Source organism: Triticum aestivum, chromosome 6A (assembly GCF_018294505.1).
Source record: "Triticum aestivum cultivar Chinese Spring chromosome 6A, IWGSC CS RefSeq v2.1, whole genome shotgun sequence".
Taxonomy (NCBI): Eukaryota; Viridiplantae; Streptophyta; class Magnoliopsida; order Poales; family Poaceae; genus Triticum; species Triticum aestivum.
This window is the reverse complement of record NC_057809.1, coordinates 621865378-621882248: the sequence shown is the minus strand read 5'-3', so window position 1 is coordinate 621882248 and position 16871 is coordinate 621865378. Positions and strand designations below refer to the sequence as shown.

The 16871-nt window shown below is 42.9% G+C and overlaps 2 protein-coding genes across 2 annotated transcripts in view; both read left to right on the top strand.

Moving 5' to 3' along the window:
• The window catches only part of LOC123129233 (callose synthase 3), a 14711-nt gene extending 7399 nt beyond the window's left edge, over window positions 1–7312 (top strand). The window contains exons 19-42 of the mRNA XM_044549473.1: window positions 30–91; window positions 170–256; window positions 482–607; window positions 735–838; window positions 920–1004; window positions 1089–1249; window positions 1341–1464; window positions 1556–1653; window positions 1791–1926; window positions 2044–2195; window positions 2542–2651; window positions 2732–2857; window positions 2977–3045; window positions 3136–3310; window positions 3742–3904; window positions 4027–4146; window positions 4233–4351; window positions 4475–4558; window positions 4851–4963; window positions 5051–5280; window positions 5374–6171; window positions 6302–6352; window positions 6523–6708; window positions 6794–7312. Coding sequence (XP_044405408.1) covers window positions 30–91; window positions 170–256; window positions 482–607; window positions 735–838; window positions 920–1004; window positions 1089–1249; window positions 1341–1464; window positions 1556–1653; window positions 1791–1926; window positions 2044–2195; window positions 2542–2651; window positions 2732–2857; window positions 2977–3045; window positions 3136–3310; window positions 3742–3904; window positions 4027–4146; window positions 4233–4351; window positions 4475–4558; window positions 4851–4963; window positions 5051–5280; window positions 5374–6171; window positions 6302–6352; window positions 6523–6708; window positions 6794–7048 — 3734 coding nt within the window. The 3' untranslated portion in view covers window positions 7049–7312. The remainder of the gene's footprint in view (window positions 1–29; window positions 92–169; window positions 257–481; window positions 608–734; window positions 839–919; window positions 1005–1088; window positions 1250–1340; window positions 1465–1555; window positions 1654–1790; window positions 1927–2043; window positions 2196–2541; window positions 2652–2731; window positions 2858–2976; window positions 3046–3135; window positions 3311–3741; window positions 3905–4026; window positions 4147–4232; window positions 4352–4474; window positions 4559–4850; window positions 4964–5050; window positions 5281–5373; window positions 6172–6301; window positions 6353–6522; window positions 6709–6793) is intronic.
• Window positions 7313–11061: 3749 nt separating this feature from the next.
• LOC123129871 (putative disease resistance RPP13-like protein 1) overlaps window positions 11062–16871 on the top strand; it is a 15108-nt gene continuing 9298 nt past the window's right edge. The window contains exons 1-2 of the mRNA XM_044549849.1: window positions 11062–11785; window positions 11876–11940. Of these exons, the coding sequence (XP_044405784.1) occupies window positions 11062–11785; window positions 11876–11940 (789 nt within the window). The remainder of the gene's footprint in view (window positions 11786–11875; window positions 11941–16871) is intronic.

Here is a 16871-nt window from a genome sequence, read left to right as displayed (position 1 = left end):
GTTGAGCCCGAACATGTTCTTATTTTTGGTTTTATCTGCAGCAAAGAACAACATTGGTGTCGTCATTGCACTTTGGGCTCCTATCATTCTTGTATGCCTTCTGTCCTCTTCATTGTGTAGAACAGAAGTTGTTCATCCTATTTTGACCTACCTTGGTTTATTGGTTCAGGTGTATTTCATGGATACCCAAATATGGTATGCAATTTTCTCGACATTAGTTGGTGGTATCTATGGGGCATGTCGTCGTCTTGGTGAGGTTAGTAATACCGACCAACACCTTCCACTCGCCGTTCTGTAGATTGACCTTTTAGGGATGGGTCAGTATGTAAAGTTGTTCTTTAATTAAAACTTGTTAAATTTCCAAATTTTTATGAGCATCGCTTGTTACTCATTATTTCTGGATTTGATTGTGCTGTGAATTTTTTGTACAATGGAACAAAGCAACTTACAGAGTGTAATGTTGTTGGTGTTACTAAATCAGATACGAACCTTGGGAATGTTAAGATCTCGCTTCGAATCTTTGCCGAAGGCTTTCAACGATCACTTGATTCCAAATGACTCAAAGAGGAGAGGATTCCGTTCCGCTTTCTCCAGTAAACCTTCTCAGGTGTGGATTTTCTTTTTATTTTCACATATTAATGGAGAGTACATTAGGTGTAGATCCCTTCTACGAGAATGCATTTATGTTCTTGTTTTATTTTGTCTTCTCATCTAACACGCTTAAGTTACTCTAGAAACCTGGAGATGGCAAAGAAGAAGACAAAATAGCTGCAAGATTTGCTCAGATATGGAATCTGATCATCACAAGCTTCCGCCAGGAAGACTTGATAGATAACAGGTGCGGCATCTGATATCTATTTTTACATATTGACTGTCCTTCTGATTCCTGCTGATCTGTTGTTTGTTGCGTTCTGGTCAGGGAGAAGGACTTGTTACTTGTTCCATACTGCAAAGATCGTGAAATGGATATGATCCAGTGGCCACCATTCCTGCTTGCTAGCAAGGTACATATTCTCATTCAACTCCTGCTGTTATTTTGGTGGAATGAGGCATCGTCGTTTCATTTTATTTTATTAGCTGCATTTCAGATTCCAATAGCATTGGATATGGCAGCAGACAGTGGAGGAAAAGACCGCGATCTAAAGAAACGGATGAATTCAGATCCATATTTCACTTACGCCATCAAGGAATGCTATGCTTCATTCAAAAACATAATATATGCTTTAGTGGTTGGTGTACGGGAGCGAGAGTATGTTCTACATTCTCCTCACTTCTTTAAAAGTACCAAGTCTTGATTGTTTTTTGTTCTTATTAACAAACTTCATGATATATATTTTCAGTGTCATCCAAAAGATTTTTAAAGTGGTGGATGATCTCGTAGCAGACGATACTCTGATAAGGGATCTGCACATGAGTAACTTACCTACCCTGAGCAAGAAGTTTATTGAGCTGCTTGTGATACTGGTATATATAGAATTAGTCATCATGCATGGTCCGGGTCATGTTGAATGTGTATGCCACCTCCTAATCCTTCTTAATTCTTAATTCCATGCAGCAAAAGAATGACAAAGATGACCGGGGTCAGGTCATCATTTTATTCCAGGATATGCTCGAGGTGGTAACAAGGGATATAATGGAAGAACAACTCACCGAGTGAGAGACCTAACTTATCATCATTCTACTGCAGAATGGTCTTTTCCCACTCAGTGGGAAATCACATGCATTAGATTCTTGGTTGTTGCGTTGTCTTTCGTTACTTCTTATATGTAGTATTGCTATCTCTTGATCAGGCTACTAGAACCGGTACATGGTGGAAATAATAGAAAACACGAAGGGATCACACCACTTGATCAACAGGAACAGGAACAGTTGTTCACTAAAGCTATTGAATTTCCTGTCAAGGCATCAGATGCCTGGAAGGAAAAGGTTATATTTCAGATATTTTTATTTATTTATCGTTGTTTGATTGAACTAGGGACATTTATATATATTTGAAAAATAAAGATAAGCTTCTAAGACTGTTGCTCATGTTCTTGGCTTCAGATAAAAAGGCTTCACCTTCTGCTCACAGTGAAGGAGTCTGCTATGGATGTTCCTACAAACCTGGATGCTAGAAGGCGGATATCTTTCTTTGCTAATTCTCTTTTTATGGACATGCCAAAAGCTCCAAAAGTGCGCAATATGCTGCCCTTCTCGTAAGTTTTTCTTCTCTCTATTTATGTGTATGATGTATTCTATTCTATGCTTGAATCATCGTGTACTGGATTAGCTTCCTTGTGTATTTTATGGATAACCAAGCATCATTCATTCCATGGAGTTTTGCTTCTTTGCCTTCATATATGTAAATATTCACACTTCTGTTACTCCCTAAACAAAATGCATGCACCGTTATGCTAGTAGTATAACTCGATGTAGAACTGCATTTCATGTAGAACTGCCCTTTCCAAATTCTGTTTCCAGCTCATGTTAATAGGGGTAAGAATGGTATCCTAATGAATAGTTGGCTTGCTGCTTCTTTACGGGGCAACTTGTGTACTGCAGTGTCTTGACTCCCTATTACAAAGAAGACGTCCTTTTCTCCTCACAAGCACTAGAGGAGGAGAACGAGGATGGGGTTTCTATCCTTTTTTACCTGCAAAAAATCTACCCAGGTACATCCCATCCATCGAGTCGGCATATCCTAGTAACTCCAGTCCCCGGACACGAAACTCATGTTTGCCTCTCCTTGCAGATGAGTGGAAAAACTTTCTTGAAAGGGTGGACTGCAAGAATGAAGAGGAACTCCGTGAGACTGAACAAACGGAAGATGAGCTTCGCCTTTGGGCATCATACAGGGGCCAAACTTTGACGCGAACTGGTATCCCCTTTGCCTCTTCTCTCATAGGCACTATACTTTTCCAAAAAAGAAAAAAAATGCATTGGTATCATGGCTCGATATTTCTTTCCTTCAGTAGTAATGCTTGCTCAATCTTACAGTAAGAGGGATGATGTACTACCGACAAGCTTTGGTGCTTCAGTCTTGTCTTGATATGGCCCCAGAGAATGGTATTTCTATGCGACCGAGCCTGTTTCCTGATTGTGATTTTTCGGAACACAGTATGATGATGTATCAACTAATTTGCCTGCTTTCCTCAGATCTTATGGAAGGCTTCAGGGCTGCAGATATACTATCTGAGGAATCACACTTATTAACTCAGTCCAAAGCTGTAGCCGACATGAAGTTTACATACGTTGTATCATGCCAGTCATACGGTATCCAGAAACGTTCTGGTGATCAACGTGCGCAGGATATTCTGAGGCTGATGACAACGTAAGTCTTTATTCAAGAATATAAAGTTCTATAGAGGGTATTGCGATAATAGTTAACGTTCCATTTATATTTTATCACTTCATTTTCTTGAATATGTTGGATGTCTGATTCCTTTCTCTGACACGTCAAAACTAGAATATATCTCCTTGCAAACTGTTACGCGGAAGAATAGATTATGATCTGTAGTTCAACCGTAGAAAGTTGTGTTAGGTCATGGGATTGTATTAGCCTCTTAGGATACAACTATTAGTGCATTTGGTAGTTTTTATAGTTTTGCTGATCTTCCATGAGCGTGCACACAAGAAAGTTTTTCAGGCGTTGTATCAATTCACTGGGTTCTAATCTGGTTTGGACACACCGCCTCTGTTTTGATCATTGCGATATATTCTATGCATGTCATCAATGATTGAAAAGGCTTGTTTATTTGCCAGTTATCCATCACTTCGGGTTGCCTATATTGACGAAGTCGAGGAGACAAGCAAAGAGGGGGAGGCAAGCAAAGATAGGAGCAAGAAGATAGAGAAGGTTTACTACTCAGCGTTGGTGAAGGCGGCAGTAACTAAGCCTGATGATCCTGGTCAGAAACTCGATCAGGTACTGTGAAATGAAATGGTTTTAATAATCATCCCTATATTTGAAACAGGTGCATTTCGTGATCTCACCCGTGCCGATTCGATATAAACTTGCTTACCTTGTGTCATTTTGTTGTGTAATAGGACATTTACAGGATAAAACTTCCGGGCAATGCAATGTTGGGTGAAGGCAAACCAGAAAATCAGAACCATGCGATAATTTTTACTCGAGGTGAAGGCCTACAAACCATAGACATGAATCAGGTATATATGCGTCATTTGTGCTTCTTGTGCTGCTAGCTAGTATTTTTTGGGCCATTTAGTCATGGTGTGATGCTATGACATGACAGGAGCATTATATGGAGGAGACATTGAAAATGAGAAACCTGCTGCAAGAGTTTACCAAGAAACATGATGGTGTGAGGTATCCAACAATACTTGGTGTAAGAGAACATATATTCACTGGCAGGTATATATATGTCGTTTCTGACTGCCTCCTTCACCCTTCAATTTGTGATTAATGTATGACTTCATCATACAATGTTGCTATTTGCTTGGATAAAATTACTCATTGTTATGATTGCTTTTGCAGTGTTTCTTCGCTTGCGTGGTTCATGTCAAACCAAGAGACAAGTTTTGTGACTATTGGACAGCGTGTACTTGCCAATCCTTTAAGGTAAATCATCATGACTGAATCACAATGCAGTTCATCTCATTCATGGGTTTACTACGTTCAGTTACTTACTTTCTATATGTTTCTTTCTACAACTTGTCGTTAATTCTGCAAGTAACAAGTTATTGTTGATTATTTCAATTTAGTACTCCTTTTTTGTTCATTTGGTTGAGTTGTGTTCTTGGTTTTGTTTCTTTCTGTTAGTGTTACTCTGTGCAGTGTTACTCCTCTTTCTTTGAAGAAATTTAAAGATTGTTGGTTTATGATTTCTTTTCCTGGACACTCTCACGTGCAGGGTTCGATTTCATTATGGACATCCTGATATCTTTGATCGACTTTTCCATCTCACGAGGGGCGGTGTAAGCAAAGCATCTAAGATTATTAATCTTAGTGAGGACATATTTGCTGGTATGCATGCGGTCAACATTTTGCCGTTGCTGTGTGTGGTTCTTGAAGATGTTGTTATGCTAATTAATACCTGTCTCTTTGCGACAGGATTCAATTCAACACTGCGTGAAGGAAACGTTACACATCATGAATACATGCAAGTTGGCAAGGGAAGAGATGTTGGTCTCAACCAGATTTCACTATTCGAGGCGAAAATAGCGTATGGTAATGGCGAGCAGACACTGAGCCGTGACATCTACCGACTTGGGCATCGTTTTGATTTCTTCAGAATGTTGTCCTGCTACTACACTACCATCGGCTTTTACTTCAGCACAATGGTACTGATGCCTTTGCCTTGCTGGACTTTTCAGCTTTCTGAAAATAATTGGTTAATATTCCTAACCTCTGTAGCTTTGCTGTTCTTTTTCCAGATTACGGTATGGACCGTGTATGTATTTCTCTATGGGCGTCTGTATCTTGTCCTCAGTGGGCTTGATGAAGGACTAGCCACTGGAAGAAGGTTTATACACAACGACCCTCTCCAGGTCGCTCTCGCCTCGCAGTCGTTTGTGCAGCTTGGCTTCTTGATGGCGCTCCCTATGATGATGGAGATCGGTCTGGAGAGAGGGTTCAGGACTGCGTTGAGCGACTTTGTGCTCATGCAGCTTCAGTTAGCGTCTGTCTTCTTCACGTTCTCCCTCGGAACCAAGACTCACTACTACGGAAAGACGCTGCTCCACGGAGGAGCCGAGTACAGAGCCACGGGGCGTGGATTCGTGGTGTTCCACGCCAAATTTGCCGAGAACTATCGACTGTACTCACGGAGCCATTTCGTCAAGGGCATTGAGCTGATGATCCTGCTTATCGTGTTTGAGATCTTCGGGCAGTCGTACCGAGGAGCTATCGCGTACATCTTCATCACCTTCTCCATGTGGTTCATGGTTGTCACCTGGCTCTTTGCGCCGTTCCTGTTCAACCCTTCTGGGTTCGAGTGGCAGAAGATTGTGGACGACTGGACCGACTGGAACAAGTGGATCAGCAACCGCGGGGGTATCGGTGTTTCGCCAGACAAAAGCTGGGAGTCATGGTGGGAAAAAGAGCACGAGCCCCTTAAATACTCGGGGAAGCGTGGCACCGTTCTTGAGATAGTGCTGGCGGTGCGCTTCTTCATCTACCAGTATGGGCTTGTTTACCATCTCAACATAACCAGACACACCAAGAGCGTCCTGGTAATTTATCTGCTTGGTCTTATTATCCTGATGATGCCTATCATGTATCTAAACATGATGACTTGATTGTGTTCTACGGTCTCTGTTTTACTAGTAAGCCTACTGACTAATGAATGGGCTGTCTTTCCAGGTGTATTGCTTGTCATGGGTTGTCATCTTCTTCATATTGCTGGTGATGAAGGTGAGCATTAAGTTAACTAGTGGCCTGGCCATTTAACTGCAGTCTTCTCAATTGTGACACGGCAGAGATTAGGGCTGGCCATTGCTTGTCCTCTTGTGCTACAACAGACATTAGGGTGTCCTCTTGTGCGAGTTTGGCTGTTGACTGACTCTGTTTATGCACGCACGCAGGCTGTGTCGGTTGGGAGGCGGAAATTCAGTGCCGAGTTCCAGCTCGTGTTCCGGCTGCTCAAGGGGCTCATCTTCATCGTGTTCATCTCCACCATCGTGATCCTGATAGTGATCCCTCACATGACGATCCAGGACATATTTGTCTGCATCCTCGCCTTCATGCCCACAGGATGGGGCCTGCTCCTGGTAATTAATTAATCTGGTGTATCCTGCTACATGATGAGGTGTTCATATTGAAAGATGCATAGCAATGAAGATTGTTTGATTGCAGGTGGCTCAGGCGCTGAAGCCTGCGATCATGAGCGTGGGGCTGTGGGGGTCGATCCGGGCGCTGGCTCGTGGGTACGAGATCATCATGGGGCTGCTGCTCTTCACCCCGATCGCGTTCCTGGCGTGGTTCCCGTTCGTGTCGGAGTTCCAGACCCGGATGCTCTTCAACCAGGCCTTCAGCCGTGGGCTGCAGATCTCGAGGATCCTGGGCGGGCACAAGAAGGACCGGGCAGCGCGGAGCAAGGACGATAGGTAGATAGATTGTTGCTCTAGTAGCTAGTAAGATAGGATGATGATTGCCTGCTTGCTTGCTTGCTTGCTGTAGAATATATATATATATATATATATATATATGTATGCATGGTATGGTTTGTAGTTGTAGTAGTAGTAGAGCGAGGAGGTATGCATGGTATATGCTTAATTGACCTGATATTGGCGATTAGGAATTATTACTGTGGTTCCTGATTGGTGTGGTGTCTTGCATGTAAAAAGTTTTTGGCTAGTGTCTCCTTCTCTAGTAGATGAACTCTTTCTTCCCCCTCTCGCAAGGCGACTAGAGCGAAGCCTTCCTCTCCTTAATTTCCGCCGCCTTTGCTTGCCGCTCTGGCGGCGGTGGTGTGGAGGGGAATCCTAGTGCCTCTATCCTGGCTAGTACATAGGCTACAAGTTACAACTAGCAAAAGGGCTGTGCGTTGCAATGAAAAATAATAATTCATATAATCTTCAATGGCCATGACCACATTTTCCTGCATCACCAAGATACACTATAATTTGAGATCATGAATATTTTTTTGAACTCGTGAATATATTTGAAATCATGAACACTGTTATAAATTTTTGAACATCTGCTAAAAAGAACATTTGTTGAATTTATGAACATTTTATACTATTTGCACATTTTTCTAAAATTTGTGAACATTTTTTAAAACAATTTTATTGAATCGGCGAACATTTCTAGAATTGAGGAACATTTTTTTGGAAATAGGCGGAACAAATTTTGAAATTCACGAACATTTTTTTGGATTTAACGAACATTTTTCGAAATGCATGATAATTTTTTGAATCAGAGAACATCTTATGAATGAATAAACTATATTGTAAGTTATGAACAATTTTTGAATTTTTAGGATATTTTTTCATCCATGAACATTTGTTGAATTGGCGAAATTTTGTTCAATTTCATTAACATTTTCCAATACATGAACTTTTTAAAAAATCATGAATATTTTTTCATTTCCTGAACATTTGTTTCCAAATTTTTGATCATTTTTTGTATACGAAAACAATTTTTTACAAAATCACGCACAATTTTTGAATCCACAATCATTTTATGATTTATTAAACATTTTATTTAAAATTCTTTTTTTGTTAATTTTTGAAACTTTTTTGAAGTCCCAAATTATTCATAGTAGAAAAAAAAACGAAAACGGAAAAGAAAAAGGAAAAATAAAAACAGAATTTAAAAAACAGGCCGCCCATACATGGGTTGGCCCAAACGGACACGCTGTGCCTTCTCCCTGCGTGCGGAGCGCAGTATAGGAGGTCCATACTGGATGGGCCGGCCCAGGCGGGGGATTTCCCTATATGAAACGTTTGTAGTCACTTACCAATGGCATTGGTGGGTAACATTTTACAACCTTGAGGGCTATTTCCGTGACGTACCGCTAGAAACAATAGCCTCTTTATTATTACTAGCAAAAAAGGCCCGTGCATTGCAACGGGAGAAACAAATCTTGCACGTCCTAGTTTGTGTTTCCACTTGAATGACACATATTATAACTGAAATTTGTTGGCTGATCAAAAGGAGCAATTCGCTTTAGTACTAACTTCCACTTTGCACACCTTTTCAACTTGTAATGTAGTGTAATCATTTGTCCTAGAGGAATAGCTTCAAAATCAGAAATAGCTAGCAGGGACCCGAAATCATCTGATCACCAGCTGCTCTGCTCAGCTCACCGTGACTTCATTTGTACACTTTGTTCGTTCACTCAATATAAGAGATGAGAGAGATACAGTAGTATTCATAAGAGAATCTATTCATCAACTGATGGTTACTCATCACATTACATTATAACTTTCCATCTTTAACTGGAGCACCAGAGTGTACGCAAGCAAGCATTGGTTTGTAACCCATAGAAGACCATTTTTTTAACCTACAAAAGAGAGAAATTTAGTCCATATGGGCATCATCCTTTTGCACATAGCTAGCACGGACCTGAAAGAGATACAAACATTTTTCTGAATATTAGTACAGTACAAAGTCCTGGGTAGGAAAATCCATTGGCGCGCTCTTCCTCGCCTGGTCACGATATCATTCACCGTTCGTCAGCATGCAGATCAGACACAGCAAAATATTGTGGGACATACCCGATTTTAATAATGTAACAGGTTGGCCAACGATACCGTGATGTCGTTGTGATGGCCACACCCGTACGTCGAGTTATCCTGTGGGATGCCGCCGCCGATCTGCTGACCCTGATCCGATCAAACCTGAACAGCCACCGGAAAAAGGAGTCAGCTAGTCATGTACGCCTCCTTCATACAGTCTACCATCTTCATAACACCTCTCTGCATGGTATCACCGCGGCAATCGCCGGAGTTGTCCATGCGACCACCGACGATGTGCACCCCTCGCTGCAAATGGATCGTCGTTATCCATTGTACGCTTCAGTAGGTGCAGCAAGTGTACCAAGAACCTACATAACTACTCATTGATCGGTCCAACGCTGTGAGTGTAGGGGTTCAATCGCTTGCTGCGTCTTCCGCTACAGGTAGCCCACTCAATACTTCAGCAGGTTCTTCAATCGCAAGTCCAATATCTTTTTTTTCTCGAAAAGGGGGGGTTCCCCGGTCTCTGCATCAGAGCGATGCAAGTGTAATATCTGAGCAGCAAAAAAAAGTCAAAGACCTGAGCAGCAAAAATTTACGAGTGAAGTTACCACCAGTGGAATTCAGAACAAGATAGATCAGCCGAGGTTAATGCACTACATCAACCTGACTCAAACTCCATGTGCACCTCTCTCTTTTCTACCAGAAAAATGAAAGCCCCACCATGACCTTGGAGCTCTCCCTGCCAGCCATGGAGGCCCGCCTCCAGCTGCAAGGACTTCGCCCGCGGCGCCGGATCCCTCATTTCCCGCGCCCGCTGGATCCCGCCGCCGCCGTTCTGCATCGAGCAGATGCGTAGTCCCCAGCCTCTCGAGCAGCCGCGTTGACCTGATCCAGAAGCTGCCGTCGAGAGCACGGCAGGAGCGGCGAGCGGGCAGAGGTGCGGCCGCGACGGCGGGCGGGTTGAGGTCGGCCGCGGCGGCCAGGGGATTTGGCTCGGCAAGGCCAGGGTTGTGGGGGGAGGCGGAAGCGTACAAGTGTTTTTTTCCAGCGAACCGTTTTTTCTTTGCAGATTAACGATAGATTGCGGGTTCAATGCACAAAATCACAGGGGCTTTTCTACAAATAGTGCGTGACGGTGAACCCGGAGACTCAATCCGTGCTTTATTATTAGGGAGAGATTAGGTATAGATTTCAGTCCTTGTAGGTGCGATGTCTGGGTGGATGGTGGTGCTTCATCTTTGAGTCGGTTTTTCGGGCTACGATCCTCTTTGAGTTTGTTCGTCGGGATGGATTTGACGGATCTTTGTCGTAGATCCTTGCCACCTAATCTGGGTGGTGAGGTTAGGATTTTTTGATGTGCATACACAACGACAAGATTTGGTACCAGTTGGTTCTTTGGATTCATTCAAGGGTTCAACGAGCAACAATCTACGGTTTCGCGATGCATGTTTATAAGGGCACGTGCAAGAAGACTTCCTAGATGCCATCGACACAGTTAGGCACTTAGGTTGGTTCGAGAGTGGCGACGTTGGTGGTTGTTCAGTAGTCCAGTGACATTGATGTAAATTTTATTATGTTTTGGATATGAATTCATACTTTTGGCAAACCTTTGTAATGGAGATTTGGGTGCTTATATTTATTTATTTTTCTTAGAAAACTAGAATATGTTGTTTTATTAAAGGAAATAAATGAGCACCAAAACGGAAAGAAGTTATTAGCCAGCAAGCCAGCAAAATCTTAGTAAAAGATTTGTTGTTTTTATTGAAGGAAATAAATGCCCAAAACAAAACAAAACATTTTTTTTTGGAAAGAAGTTATTATTACCCAGCAAATCCTTAGCTAGCGTTCAAACCCAGCAAAAGTCCCTCCTTTAATTTCCTTCCCTTCCGACAAGCAGCCAGCTGAGAGTGCCAGCCGGCGGCCACCGGCGGCCAATCCATGGCGGAGCACATCTGGCACCAGTTCTTCTCCATCCTCGCCTGGATCATCGCCGATGCCGACCTGGCCCGCCGCACGCTCGACCATGCCGCGGACGAGCTCGAGGGGGCCATTGACCACCACGCGTCCAACGTCTACTCGGCCAGCGACGCGCCGGTCCGGCGCTTCCTCCGCCGCTACGTCTTCGACACCGCCCGTGACCGCGTGGCCGCCCTCAGCAGCGAGGAGCCTCGGCCGGTCGCCGCGGACGCCGCCGCCCTGCCCCTGCGTCCCAACCGCGGCCTCCTCATGAACGTGAAGGCGGGCATCGACCTGCTGCTGGCCTCGGAGCCGTCCGCCGGCGTGATGCGCGCCTTCTTCCTGCGGGACACGCGGCAGAGGAGCCGCCACGACTGCTATCCGGTCTGGTTCGCCGGCGTCCAGTCCGCCGTCGCTAACGCGGTCCGCAGGCTGTCCCGGGCGCGGTTGGAGCTGGGGGGCGTGTGCTCCGACGTGGAGGAGTTCCTCGCCGTGCCGGTGCCGGCCCAGTCCCAGGGAGCCGGCGAGGCATGCGCCGCCACGGCTCGCCACGCCCGTTCGGGCGTTGCCAACTTGGACGCCCTCGTCCAGATCCTGCGTGTGCTCGAAGAGGAGCTCGAGGACGAACCCCCTACCGCCCGTGTCGTGCACTTCTTCGGTTACGTTCCACCGCCGCCGCCGCCACCACCTCCGGCCAACGGCGCAGGTTCGCTCGACCAAGACCAACTGGTGCTTGATTGAATCATTCTACAGTATTATTTTGTGTCCATTTTGTTGTCTTGCTCACATGCTTGAGTCGACGTCCAGGTCCAGCAGGAGGAGCAGCAGCCGGAGGCGCCGCGTAGCCGGCCGCTGGAGACGGTTTCCAATTGCTTGGCCTCAACTTCTGTTTTTCTCCTGCACCATATCGATCGATCAATCCCATCTACAAATTGAACAGTCATGGTGAGACAACTCAGACCAATCAGATAGTACCCTGACTGCATGCCACCTTCAGTTCGATTCGGTGAGACAACTTAAATTTTATGTGACAAAAACTCAGACATGCACCAAATTTCATGTGATTTTTATTTTTATGTCTGAAATGGTTGGATCTATGGTACCTGCAGTTTGGTGCCATTTAGCTTAATTTAATTTCTATGTGTGAGAACTGACGACATGGCTGGGTTAATTGCATATCGATCGCCATGTGATATTTCTTTTTATTATGGGCAATTCGATCATGGCTGTCTGAAATAAAAGTTGGATGCATGGATTGCTATGTGCCTGAAGTTTGATGCTATTTGGTTTTCTTCATATGCATGGATGCTTTTACTTCTTCAGCACAAGAACGCTAGTTTTCCTCGCTGCTTAATTGGTTTCAGTTTATTTTGCAACACCAGTAGGATGAATGAAACTACTAGGGCTTCTCTGGATTGCAGGAATTTAGAAACACAGGAATAGGAAAAACCTCAGATCGAGATGCCATGTCCTATAAATTCCTATAGGATTTCAAAACACATGAATTTCGATCCCATCTACAAACTGAACAGTCTTGGTGCGGTAGATACAAATTAATTTCTGCTATGTGAGAGAACTCAATCAGATCGATCGTGCCCTGACTGCCTTGGGTTGGACTGTTTGTGCTGTTCTCCATCTTCAGTTCCGGTGAGACAACTAAAATTTTATGTGAGACATGCTATGTGATTTTTCATTTCATGTCTGAAATGGTTTCTATGTGTGAGAACTGACGACATTGATTGCATATCTCTATGTGATTTTTGCTGTTTTATAGAACACTAGTTTTCCTAGCTGCTTAATTGGGTTCAGTTCATTTTGCAACAGCAGCGGGGTGAATGAAACTACTAGGGGCTTCTTTGGATTGCAGGAATTTAGAAACGCAGGAATTAATAGGAAAACATATAGGATAGAGATGCCATGTCCTATAAATCTCTACATGATTTTAAAACACAATAATTTTATACGATGTGTTCTTGGATGGTTCCCATGAAATGAACACAGGAATTTTAGAGGACCGAGGACAGAGAGTAGAGGGAGAGATAGCAAGTACATTGGACTTCTCAAAAGAAAGAGAAAAATGTGGTTTGAGCTCATGTTTAGATTCCTATGGAATGGAGGGTATAGGAGTGTATTCCTTAGGAATTTGATGCACCCATTCCTATGATCCAAAGGCTTCCATAGGAAAGGTTCATATGGATTTAAATCCTACGAAATGCCTTCAATCCAAAGATGGCCTAATGGTGAGGAAAAACAAACAGAAAACATGGCATTCATCTTGATTAGGCAAGCAACGGTGCTAAATCGATGGATATGTTGTCTAGTTAATTAGGCTCCGTCGGTAATCGCTGTTTGTGGTTGTCTTGTTTGGTGCTAGCTAGCTAGCCCCTTTGTTTATTCGGAAATCTCATTTGTCCATCTACGGGGTACAATTTTTTGAAGATTCAAAAATCAAAATTTTAAATTCCAAGAAATTCCGAAAAAAAACATAGATATGCATATGGATAAATTGTAAAGGGTCATGATGAAATGCATTTCATGCGAGCTATAGAAAAAATCATGTATTTCTAGCACATGTATTATTCACTATACAAGTAGATGATTTTGTTTGTAGCTCACATCAAAATGTTCTTCATCATGACATTTCACACATATGTAGAGTAGTTTATATCTCTAAGTAATTAAGTCTGTATATTTGAGTCGCTGGCTCATTCTTCAATAGGCACACGGTCAGAGATCACCTTCCCCTCCCACTGCTGGGGAGCTCAGCACGATTTCATGTACATGTTTTTTTTTCAAACTTAAAATTTGACCTTTTGAATTTTTTTGTTTCCATGCAAGCTGGGGAGCAAATATTCTCACTCCCTTGTTCATATGTTTTTTTATACCTGATCCGCCTTTTTTCAGAACAAGAATGATAGTCTCGCTAGTTGTTTGGTTTTTAGTTATATTGCACCGCTAGATGAATGAAACCACTCATGACCAGAAAAATCTCATAGTATATTCAATAGGAGTAGCATCTATCAGCTCTTCTATACCTATATTAAAGGAAGGATTGTTTCTTCACTTTTTTCATCCAAAACTGGTTTTTCGTACGTGTTTTGCTCGTCTATCCTTTTCGTCCGTCGCCCACCCGCCTGCAGAATTTTCACACTCACGTGGGCCTCAGCCTCGAGCCTGCGCCCGGGCTCAAAAAGCCCAATAAATAAAGTCACGTTGATTTGTGCTTTCGCCCGTAATAAGCTAAAAAACTGGCGTGTCGCGGAGAATCAAACTTGCAACCTCATAGGTAAGGCTAACCTTGATAATCAACTGGCCTAGCTGACTTTTGTGCAAAAATACAAGTTCTGTTATATACATATGTTAGCATGGCTGAAGTTATTTCTAGCAGGACATAGCCATGATGAAGCAGTTGGATCATGGTTCTTCTTTGGTAATGGTCATGCGTGCTTGCAAACAAAAGGACGATCAACATGAGGCACCACAAAGCTTGGTGAAGAAAAATAATTAATCACCACACAGAATACATGGAACATTATGCATGCATGTTCAGGAAAAATCACATTAAAAAGAAAAATTATGTCCATGCCTGATTGTTCTAAGTCAATTTATAAACTAGGAACGTGGAAAGAATATTTTTCTCCACCACAACACGGAAATATTTTGTTATCTCCCATCCCCGTGGTGCTAGCAGAAGCATGGTGTTTGGGTTGGCGGTGATGGCAGGAGCAGCAGACCAGCGAGTAGTGGGCCATTATTTCGTGAGGACATGTACATGATTAGTGTGGTGCTTGGGTCAGCCTTACGTCTTCACGAAGATGAACTGATGCTCTAGTCATTATTTTGTGTCCATCTTGTCTTGCTCACATGCCTCGGAGGACACATAGCAGCAGCAGCCCCCGGGGGCCCGCCGCCGCCAGCCCTAGGTGTCTCCTCGGGCAGCCAGCATTCGTCGTAGCGGGCCCTCGGTGGCCAGCAGGAGGCGCAGCAGCAGCAGCCGGAGATGACACCTATCTGGCCGATGGACACAATTTCCAATGCTTTGCCTCAAGTTTTGTTTTTCTCATGCACCAGATCGATCCCATCTACAAATTGAATAATGTTGGTGAGGTAGATACAAAATAATTGCTGCTATGTGAGAGAACTCAATCAGATCGTACCCTGACAGCATGCCTTGGTTGGACTGTTGTGTTGATCGCCATCTTCAGTGTCGGTGAGACAACTAAAATTTTATGTGACAAGAACTCAGACATGCCATGTCCTATAAATTCGTACAGGGTGTCAAAACACAGGAATTTTATAAGATGTGTTTTTGGATGGTTCACAGGAAATGAACACAAGAATTTTAGAGGATTGAGGACAGAGAGTAGAGTAGAGAGAGATAGAGAGAGGATTGCAACTACACCAGACTTCTCGAAAGAAAAAATAAATGAAAATGAGCTTTAAGCTCATGTTTAGATTCCTATGGAATGGAGGGTATAGGAATGGATCCCTTAGGAATTTGATGCACCCATTCCTATGATCCAAAGGCTCCCATAGGTAAAGTTCATATGGATTTAAATCCTATGAAATTCCTTCAATCCAAAGAGGGCCTAATGGTGAGGAAAAACGAACAGAAAACATGGCATTCATCTTGATTAGGTACGTAGCGGTGCTAAATCGATGGATACATGATCTAGTTAAGCAGGCTCCATCGGTAATTGCTGGCTATGGTTGTCTTGTCTGGTGCTAGCTAGCTAGCCCCTTTGTTCATCGGAAATATGGGGCACACATTTTTAAAGATTCAAAAATCAAAATTGTAAGTTCCAACAAATTCTGAAAAAATACATATGCATATGGATGTATTGTAAAGGTTCATGATGAAATTCATTTCGTTCGAGTTATACAAGAAATCATGTATTTCTAGCACATCTACTGTTCAATATATAAGTACAATACATGATTTTGTGTGTAGCTCACATCAAAATCTACTTCATCATGAAATTTCACACATATGTAGAGTGTCCATCTCTAAGTAAGTGTGTATATTTCTACAGGTTTTTTTTTCAAACTAAAATTTTGACCTTTTGAAAATTTTGGGTTCCACGCAGCTTGGGAGTCAAATTTTCTCACTCCCTTGTTCATATGTTTTTTATACTCTTTCATGCCTTTGTTCAGTACAAGAATGGTAGTCCCGCTAGATGTTTGGTTTCTATTTATTTTACACCACGAGATGAATGAAACCACTCATGACCAGAAAAATCTAGGGATGTCCAACGACCTGTGCGCTAAATAAACTCATGGTTAGGTTTGTGTTGTACTGGTCGTATCTACATTTGCTCTACGCCCGCCTGTGTTCTCTAGTATACATAGGTTATCAATTAGACATATCATCTCTTTCAGCCTTAATTGTGCTCTCATTCTCACAGTATATTCACTATGAGTGGCATCAATCAGCTCTTCTTCCCACAAATATGCATGACCACACGTTGCAGATAGATACATAAATAGATAGACATGTGCATTCCCGTTAATTCTGCGTGCGGTTTATGACTACGGAATGATACAACAATAGATAGTGCTAACTGGCCATAGGTTGTATTTCATGAAAGAAATCTCTAGGCCATGTTCATTTCGAAAATGCCTTATGTCTTCCTTCAATCATGGGTTGATAAATACCTTGTTTTGTACTGATGCGCTATGTTTCTCGAGGAAAAATGCGAGCCTCAGTTGGTTCAATGGAAATGAACTCAAGAATTTAGAGGATTGACGGCAACAAACACACACACACACACACACACACACACACACACAGA